The 10,545-nt window shown below is 38.4% G+C and overlaps 1 protein-coding gene across 2 annotated transcripts; it reads left to right on the top strand.

Annotated features, from left to right (window-relative positions):
• The first annotated feature begins 2,283 nt into the window (after positions 1-2,283).
• On the top strand, positions 2,284-10,240 carry LOC311490561 (sterile alpha motif domain-containing protein 9-like). Of its 2 annotated transcripts, XM_084548115.1 has the most exons (5): positions 2,284-2,498; positions 5,304-8,063; positions 8,394-8,461; positions 8,811-8,868; positions 9,194-10,240. In XM_084548115.1, the coding sequence occupies exons 2-4, from the start codon at positions 5,321-5,323 to the stop codon at positions 8,838-8,840; spliced, it is 2,841 nt and encodes a 946-aa protein (XP_084404241.1). In that variant the 5' UTR covers positions 2,284-2,498; positions 5,304-5,320; the 3' UTR covers positions 8,841-8,868; positions 9,194-10,240. The 2 variants fall into 2 exon arrangements, with proteins under 2 accessions (XP_084404241.1, XP_084404242.1); XM_084548116.1 differs by lacking the exon at positions 2,284-2,498 and having other exon boundaries at positions 3,794-8,063.
• Positions 10,241-10,545: the final 305 nt, after the last annotated feature.

The following is a 10,545-nucleotide window of genomic DNA, read 5'->3' as shown; positions in this document are numbered from 1 at the left end:
GACTACGGCGTCAGCGCAGAACATATGCAGACCCTTTGCGTACCTTACCGCTGTGCACCTCCCCAGAAATGTAACTATATGGCACGGCGACACAGACTGCAAGAGCTGTGATTGGTTCGCTTGGTAGTAGTGTGTTTCCGCTTTAATATTTCCATCTCCGTCTCCATCTCTGCAATTTTCGAATTGATAGTTTTGGATCAGTAAAGATGGAACAGTTTGAGCAAAGGTTAACTAAGGAGGTTTGGAGATACATTTATATGACTCATCTTAGGCAAAATTTCGGCGAAGGAACTACATGGACTACAACAGCCATGCCGGTGTTGTGGGATTTGCGGAAAACCTTCAGGTGTGCTGTTGTAAGAGGATCAACCTTCGACATTACAAAAGTTGCAAAGGAGGTGATTGACCTTTTCACAGCAGGCAATCAAGGCCACCAGAATACTGTGCTACTGTATTATGATGATAATTGCTCATCACCCACATGCTTGTGGTGGTAGCTGCGTGAGAAAGGATGCAGTTCAAGAGAGTGACCATGTCGTACTACAGAAAGTACTCTCAGACACAGAGAAACAACAATTAGTGAGAAAAGGGAAGAGCTAGCAGAAAATATAGTGATAGATCCAAACTGTTTCATGGTTTTAACTGCCTTGGGGTCAGAATTTCAGCCCAAATTATTATTTCAGTCCCTATTAAGAGGCCACCAGTGTTCATAGATCATGGCATATCTCAGATACTCCAAAATCAAAGCAAAGGCTTTCTAAATAAACATTTTAAAGTACTGTATGACCCCAACATGGCCTAAAACTGGTAGTGAAATTATCTATTGGAAATAAATATTTATTGCACAGGGAGGTACAATGGCTCTGTTGTTTCAATCTGGAAGCTTGATGTAGACTGATATACAACTTATCTGGACAGTGCTGAAGTGGAACCACATTCTGAATTATGAATCAGTTTATATGCTGAAGGACTTGTTGTCAGTTCTGTCATACAAGAAGTTATTTCTCTCACCTTCAGTTTGGTGTCATCCATATATGAACCAGGCTTTGTGTTTTTTGAGTTTGGGTCCAGTTTGGCACCTAATGAGAGAAGACAAACAGCCAGTCATAAAACTGAGTTCATTTTTAATTTATTTATCAGACCTGAAAAAGAAATTGAATCTGACAGCAGCTACCATTTCATCTTAATCCTGTGTAATTCTTTTTAACTGTGCTGAGTGCCATTGTGACATTCTGCAGCTGAAGAAACAAATATGTTTTAGTAAAGACATAGAGTCATGCAAATAAATCTGTGTTGAACCTTTGTGCTGAAAAAAAACACAGGGTGACAACATGTAGCTACAGAGAGACCAATTACTACGTAGCTTTCACTCATTTTGCTTCATTCATTTTATCCTCTACTTTTACAAGTTGTCCAGGGCCTGCTGCAGTAAATCATCTCCACAACATGTTGCTCCAGCCCAAACTTTTCACAGTGAGGATGGTGTGTTTGTGGTGATGTCACAAACACAAACATTATTGTCTTTTCTGATGACCAAAAAGCTCCATTTTGGTCTTATCAAATCAACCTTGGAGTCTTCCACATGCCTTTGGATGATCTCTAGTCGAAATTTAACATTAGCCTTGGCTGAAGAAGACGTTCAGAAGTCTCTTTCATCTCAACACCTGGAGCTTTAAACTCCATCAGAGTAGTCGTAGATGTCTTGGTGGCCTCACTCACTAGTTTTATTCTTGCACGGTCACTGGGTTTGTGAGGATGTCCTGCTCTAGGCAGATTCACACATGCATTCACATTAACAAGAGTAGATGTCATCCTAAATCTAGAGTGTATTTTAAACTAATAGATGGAGGTGTGGTCAGTACAACTGAACAGTCCTCTAAAGACTTTTCTTCATTTTTTGTTTGTATTATATATATATATATATTTTATAATAATTACATGGGCAAAACAAGACTTGTGAGGTTGTCACTATTCAGCATAGTCAAAAACAATTTAATCCGTCTCAGTTGAAACCTGTCAGTCTACATATCCAATAGAGTGAACTGTTCCTTGTTCTTTGTTCCGTTTTTCCGTGATAATGAAAGGCATCTTGACATGCATAATGACAACCATAATATGTTGAAATCTGCAATATAACTTCATACCTTGAGTGTTAAAGCATTCCTCTAAGTGATTTTAAATGGTAATAAACAACATTATTTATTATTATTTTCGATTAAATATTAATGTCTTTTTGTGGAGGTTATTGGTTTTAATGTGACGCACAGTGTAAGTTGAGAGCCACTGTTGTAACCTATGTTACCAACTGTGGTCAGAAGGCGGTGGTGTTGTGTAGTATAAACGCCCAGAAGCAACTGGGCGTTACCATTATTTGGTTTCGTTTTCCTTTAGTTTTGGACTGAATAAAAACGTGAATGCTGGATGTGAGACAGTGTTTTAACAAGGTGGTTGCAGCACGCATCGGAGACCATGATGATTTAGAGAAAACGCTGTGAAAGGTAAGTAAGCAATGCCAGAGCTATAGGTTTTGTATTATTTGTCTTCATGTTACGCTTCTTGTGTAAAGTTTTGATTATAACAAATGCAGCAAGAACCAGAAAGGGCGTGATTCTCTTAGTGTCGATGCCAGGTAGTGTCACCTCTGTGGTAAATTCCGGCACTCTGACTACTTGTGACTCCGCAAATTTGTACTGGTTTGTTATCATTTGTTATGCCGATTTGAAAGAATGCTGATTTGTGTGTGTGTGTTTATGATAGGCTGCACTTACATAAGCAATCTGGATGGTTAAAGTACTGAACAACATATCAATTTTGCCCATTTTTGAACAGCTTTTGGGCTTGGAAATTAAAAAAAAGTACACTGAAGTTGAACAACATGAACTTCCTTCTATGGCCAGGTAAAAAAAAAAAAATATATATATATATATATATATATATATATACGCTGAAATAATTTTCATTAATTTTTAATTAATATTCAGTCCAAACAAGCTGAACACAGAATCCACAGCGTGGATACAAACATCAAGCAGATGAATATATGCAGGCTAACATTTTCTCCGCAGTGACAAAAACAACTGACTGTGGCCCCAGTAGCATATCAACAATGAAATAAAACAATTTAACTAGAAATTAGGTGTAGGACTCGATTTTTTTATTTTTTTTTGTTAAATCTAATTAATTAGAGGCTCTGTAATTAATTAATCTCGATTAATTACATTTTAATCGCATAACAATATGTGCCCCAAAAAGCAACATTTTTTAATTTAAATGGATTTTAGTGGACGACTGAATCAAAAAATGAATTCAGACATGAATATTGTAAACTCAAGCTCTTTTAATGTCTGGAAAAATGCATTTAATTATTGCATTTCAATTCAAAACAGTAGAAAAAGAAAGAAAATATTCCTGGCCAAAACTGAACAGACCTAGAGTTAAAGTGCCAGTTTAAGTACTGTACCTTTTCAGAACAGCATTGACTTTAAAAAAATAAAAAAATAATAAAGTTAGATGGCACCCTAGGGTTGAAGTGCTTCGGTGGTATGCAAACTCTTTTTTTTTTTTTTTTTTTTTTGCACAATTTGCACAAACCCTACTTTCATCAGGTAGTTTTTCATATAAAATTTGCCTTCCATCAGTCCCAGCAACGTGCTTTCAACCGATTCCTCCATTTTGGTAGCTGTTAGGCAAGCTCTGACGTGTGCATCAGTGTAATCGGTGTACCAGGAAATCATGTACTGACAAAAGTTCGGAGACGTTTGGTATGCAAAGTGGGATTAGAGACAAGAGCCAATTAAAAACGTCACTCGCCACCAAGTGGCCAGTGGTGTGAACTGCAATCTGTCACAATGACATGGCCATCAAATTTTTCCATCACATTTTTAAAAAATATTCGGTTAACACGATCCCTGCATTGACTGTATATACTGGGAAATAACTCTACTGTTTGTGTTGATCAGCTGCTTCTGTGGTACCGGAGGCGGCTTCTCTTTCAGCTGCACCAGCTCAGCATTGCACTTTTAACTAGTATGTTTGTCATATATATTTATTTCACCAACACCTACAGTGTTGGCCAACATAAACCAGACATATGGCTACAAAAGATATGATATGAAAACAAATCAGAAAATGTGTCCCTGCCCTACTGGCAGTTTGGCAGCTGACAGACTTGCGAGAGAGAGTGACTGTCTCCACCAGTAGTCACAGAGTGCCAGAGGTTGCTATAGGGTGTCACCTTCTGCCACACCGAGAGCTAGTTAGGAGTTGCAAGTACTCACAGTGTGCCAGAGGCTGCTGTAGGTTGTTATAGGGGCGTCACTTTCTATCACACAGTGCCAGAAGTTGCCAAATAGGTAACACTACCTGCCAATGCCACTACTGTAAAAGGATCCTTCTTTCTTGTGAAACCCCCAGTCACTGTGTGACAGTTCATTTCCCGGGCTACATTTGCATGCCCTCTTATCACCGAAGTTTCACAGATCAAATAAACTCACGGCACTATTTAAAGCATTTACAATAAAACAATACCACTAAGGAAAAGTCTTACATGCCTTATTTTCTTATTCTCATAACCAAATCTACACATCATCTTAATCTTAATTTTTTCATTACAGTTTCATTCTGATGATGTAGCATTTATTATGCAATTTACATCTAATTGGTATTTACATTTTACTCTATAAACAATTGCACTTACATTTTTCCAGACCATGAGTTTCATTTCATCCAAGGACCAGCAAGGTCCACCACAGCTCCACACCCCACTGTCAAATATGGCCTTAAGTGACTCCTATAAACACTTTAATCAAAACATATTGCTTTGAAAGGTATGATTACTTTCTACCTTGCGTATAGCATGTGGCTTTAAATTCCACCTGCCTTTCAGACTAAAAGCATTTAGTTACAAGTTAACGATACAGAAGACAATAAATCTTAACAAGACTTAAGAGACATCTGCATCATATAGAAAATGTTGGGAAATTCTTTGTGTGTCTGTAAATGACATATAAATACAAGCCATACACTGTGCAGTTAAACTCATACTATCCAGTGATGTGAATGGACATTTTCATTTGAGTATCACCTTTAATAAAGTGAATGTAAACTCATATAATCTATAAACATGGCAACAGTTGCCTAGCAACGATGTTCTAATGTTTCACAACTGATGTTACTACCTGAACACCAAACATTTTGTGTTCATGAGTCCACATTGAAGACAGCAAAGGTTCTGTGGTATACTCTGTATTAGCACAGTACAAAATTACAGACTTTTCTTTTTCTGTTTTTTAATGTTTATTAAGGACACTAACAATCTGAGATGGCAAATGGACCAGCCCTGTCCACTGCTAAAGGTGGAGAAAAATATGTGGGCAGCACTTTAAGAGATTCCCTCTCACTGTTGGATGTTCTCCATGCAAATGAGTTCGAAGGACAGTCATTTGATCCAAAACTTGCTGAGCAAACAGAGCATAATTTTTACAGAGGCGCTCCCCCCAACTGGTTAAACTTTCACTTTAGTGAACAAGCAACGTCAAATGGCACTGGAACTCTTTTTATTAAACGAGATGGATATCAAATACTCAACGAACAAATTCAGAAAAAAAGAAAACTCCCTGGAATATCAACTGTTAAACTGTTTCACCAACCAGGATGTGGAGGAACTACAACAGCCATGCAGGTGTTGTGGGACTTGCGCAAAACCTTCAGGTGTGCTGTTTTAAGAGGATCAACCTTCGACATTACAAAAGTTGCAAAGGAGGTGATCAGCCTTTTCACAGCAGGCAATCAAGGCCACCAGAACACTGTGCTACTGTTACTGGATGATGAGCAGATCTTGGATAATCTCCAAGACAGCATTATGAAGATAATTGCTCAACAGAAGTTAGTCACCTACATGCCTGTGGTGGTTTTACTCAGCTGCGTGAGAAAAGATGCAGTTCTAGACGGTGACCATGTCGTACTACAGAAAGTACTCTCAGACACAGAGAAGCAACAGTTCAATGAGAAAAGGGAAGAGCTTAGCAGAAGATACGGTGACAGATGCAAACAGTTTCATGGTTTTAACATATTGCAAACAAATTTCTCTCACGATTACATCAAGGAGGCATGTGAGATATTTAAAACAATCAAGAAAAGAAACAAACCTCTGAAGACTCAGCTTGCTGCCTTCCTATCCCTGCTGAATGCCTATGTTCCAGGTTCATATCTCCTGGAGTCTCAGTGCCTAGACTTCCTCAGACATGATGACGACATCCATGGAGACTTTTCACTGGAGGATCTAATGAAGCCTTTCAGTCATCTCATCGTCACCTTCCAACAAGATGTAAGATCTGAAAAAAAGGTCCGCATGGTTCACCCTTTGATAGCACAGCATTGTATTAAACTGTTGGCAGACGCAGGAGTGACAAGAAGTGACACAGCAAGAAACTTCCTGACCTGTTTTTGCAAAGATGAGGTTCCTCCATGCTTGCTTGGTTTTGTCAAAGACATGCTAACCAAAAGAGAAACGAAAAAAGGAGAGAAGTCAGACAGTGGTACAGACATTAAAAAGGACCAAGAAAGGTTTTCTAGGCTGATTCTAGACATTAAACAGGAGGAGGGAAAAGCCCAAACGAAGGAGGGAAAAGTCCAGAGTGCATCAGTTTTAAAGGTGGCGTCAAAGAAATTCAGTGAAAATGCCTTTTTTCCACAAGCACTTGCTCGTTTTTATTACATCGAACTAACAGACTACAATCTGGCAGAAATGTGGGCAAAGAGAGCAAAGCAAAGAGATCCCCAAAGTTCATTTGTTGCTGATACACTGGGCCAAGTCCATAAGAACCACCTGATGAACAAAGAGGTTACAGAACCTAGAGAAATCTTGCAACTGGCCAAAAAGGCAACTGAAGCATTCAAACATGAAGAACAACTTGCTGAGGATGAACTTGGAGAAGAAATGAAAGATCATCACCAAACTAAAGTCTCGCGTTTTTATAACTCCAGAGGACAGTTTGGTTACCTGCAGGTTTGCAAAACTCTGTATGACAAACTTGTCCATCTAAACATAACATGGGGAGAGGTTCTCACAAAGAAAGTGTCTATGATCAGTGTATTGGAATCACTTGGAGACAAGGAACTCTACAGATTTAATACTCTAATAAACAGCCTCAGAGATGAGGTAGAGAGAAAATGTGAGTTTTTTGATAAATACCTGTCTTACTCAAAGCTTAGCATAGACAAAGAGGATCCTGAATACATTTGTGACGACATGTCTGACTGCTACAGGAAGTACATTGGAGAGTCACCACCAAAGCATGTGAAAAAAAAAGGTGATGAAATCATCCAGAAGCTTAAACAATCCCTAGCTTACACTTCTGCAGGAGTACTGTCATGTCTTGACAGAGAATACACTGAACCAGAGCTAAAGGAAATCACTACATGGTATGGGGAAATCTGTTCAATCAAAGATTCAGGAACAGCTCTGGTCAACTACATCTTTGCTCATATCATGTTAATGAATACAGGAGAGAACTGTCTTCTGGAACCCAGTCTATTAACAGCATTTAGAGAGAAAATGCCCCTGAGTAAAAAGGATCAACCTGAGGAGCACATGTTAGCCCTCCTCCTGTACTGGCCTGACAAAGAAGACAAATGTGTCTTTGACCTCAATCAGTTGATTCAGCAAATGCACCACTCTTATGAACATACATATAAGGCATACTTTCGCTCAAGGTATCTTCGTCCTCTGTTTTTCATTGGAAAAGGTCAAGGTCTGAGCAGAACTGTTCACAGAAAAGTCCTTGAGGAATTGTTTTTTGAACAAAGTCAAGAAAAAGCAGACTGGAGCAATAACTGGAGGAGTGAGAATATTTTCAAAAATCCCAGGGTCCAGGAGCGTCTTCTCACAGTCCAAGGGGTGGTACGAAACTGCAGAGTGTATGCAACTGTCGGGGACACAGAGATCGAGGTGAATGCCAATCTGCAAAACAGCCTCTGGAAACCACGTCAAGTGTTCTTTTACCTTGGATTTACCATCAGAGGTCCTGTGGCCTTTGGCATCCAGACCAAAACTGAATACAAGGGTAAGATACTGTATCTTGATAGTCATTAAATATATGCATGGCAGAAATTCAAATAACCTGTCCTAGGTTTAATTCCACTGAGCTTTTTTCATTACAACTGCTCTTTGTACTTGCATGCCAAAATGGAAAATATACAGTAGTTACTATGTGCATTTTATGTGCAAAAAACATTCCTTTTACCCACCATATACTGAAAAAGTTGGTTGCTCTGTAGCTACTTGTTACAGCACAAATATTTCTTACTCAGGTCTGATAAAGAAAGTAAGAAAGTAAGCAGTTAACCTTAACTCAGTTTTATGACATTTATGGCTGTTTGTCTCCTCTCATTAGGTGCCAAACTGGACCAAAACTCAAAAACCACAAAGCCTGGTTCGTATGCAGATGACACCAAACTGAAGGTGAGAGAAATAACTTCTTGAAAGCTTTGTATGAGTACTTCAATATGTTTATTTAGAAAGCCTATGCTTTTTGGGATGTCTAATTGTGAAGGATTAACCAATTGGCTAATGTAACATATAAGCTACAACAAAATGCAAAAGCATTTTTCCTCTGACATGTACAATAATAATAGGAAGAATAAGAAAAACCTTTATTAGTCCCGCAATGGGGAAATTGCAGTTCACAACAGCTTACAGAGAGATGCAGAATAAAAAAAAAAATGTGCTTCAATTTAGTTTGGACAAGGTGAGATTTATTTTATTCACTGAATACTGTCAACAGTTAATGTTATTTCTTTCTGACTTTCAGTCTCCATCGAGCTTCACACCTGAAGCGTAGGAATGAAAACTGCACAAATCTCATACAAGTAATCAAATCACAGTTTGAACTGATTTCAGTCTGTCTGTCTTCCTAAAGTTTTCTCTCAAATTAGACTGATAATCACATTATGAATTCCACAGGAAGTGCAGTTCTATCAATACATGTTCTTATATGCGACATATTCAAATTACAGTTGTTTGTGTAAGCTTCTGTGTTTCTATATAATTTCTTAATAGTACCAATAGGAGTTTTCAGATCCAGCTGTTTTGGGGTCTCTCTATAATTAGAAATGCAAAAGGTGGAAGTGGCTAAATTCTTTCTGAAACAATAACATGGTTATTTAAAAAATGCTTGCTTGTTTTGTCTTCCAGGTGCTGATTCAGCAGAGACTTCCAGTGTCTTAGCATAAACAAAGCTGGCTCCAAACTCACAAGCTGGCACTGCCCATATCCCTGGAATTCAACCCTTATAGGCGGTTTAGGCTTCTGTCACATGGGTTGATTAATCATAATGAAATTGAGTTTCTTGCGACCATGTCTAGGGTAGATGAAACCAGAGAGATGATTGACACAGTGCGAAGAAAAGGTTCAAGAGCTTGTTGGGCTCTGATCACTGATCTTCGTGAGGTCACGGTGTTTGTCTCAAAGAACATTACCCAACATTGCCAAAATCATCCCACGGCCTCAGCCAGCCTGTCTTCTTCCCATTGTGAGATCTGGTGCCATGTGTTTCCCCGGTTAAGCGACACCTGTTAATGGCACGCGGCTGTTAATGTGATGTAAAAGAAAACATGATTGATCAGACCCGGCCAACTTGACCTATTGCTCCGTGATCCTGTTTTGAATCACACACTTCCACTTGTGCATTTTTTCTTGCTTCTAACGCATCAACTTTGAGGACAAAATGTTCACTTGCTGACTTCACCTGTCATAATGTTATGGCTGTGTATTATTATCTTGATTTCTTTCTCTATTATTTTTATTGTTTGGCACTTGTTTTTATACTTTATATATGTATTGCTAAATATTCTATATGAGACATCAACTAAACATTGTCTACATGCTAATTCTGAGGGTCTTTTTTAAATACTATAAATGGGCAGAGCAGTTTATGTGCCTTTGAATTAATGTTGCCTCTTATGTTAGATCAATATGAAGAATCCTTTTATTGTCTTTGCGCAGTGCTCAATTCTGCCCATGGTTTGTTATGTGTGCTAACTTTTAAGTGCTTTAACCTGGTTGTCCTTGTAAAAGACAGACTGCTCTCATTGGCCACCCTTTAAATAAAGGTTGAATGAAAAACAAAAAGGAATGAAATGGAATTTGTTTTGCAAATGTGATAAATACAAAACAGGTATTAACTCATGCCAGGCATGACGAGTCATCACCTGGAATCACGACCTGACTTGCAACCCTGCTGAGCCTGTTTCTGTTTTCTTACTGTTAAAGAACTATTATCTGGACATTTATATTTTAAGTGTCTATATTTTCATTAGTGGTAATTACCAGCAAATTATTATGATTTCAATTTTAGCTTACAACATATAGCTTGTGTCAATCAGTACTTTTCTTGACTTAATACAAGAAGAAAAAAAGCACAGCTTCTTTATATGCAGGACTTCTATCACACATGGGTAGCATTTGTGCCAAGCACACATTTGATCCTTTATCAAAGAACCTGTTCTTCTCCACTTACTTGTACTGTCATTATTGGCCTTCATTGC

This window comes from Chelon labrosus (assembly GCF_963514085.1).
Source record: "Chelon labrosus genome assembly, chromosome: 1".
In the NCBI taxonomy this organism is placed as follows: Eukaryota; Metazoa; Chordata; class Actinopteri; order Mugiliformes; family Mugilidae; genus Chelon; species Chelon labrosus.
Note: the sequence above shows the minus strand (reverse complement) of the source record. Positions and strands in the feature narration are given on the sequence as shown.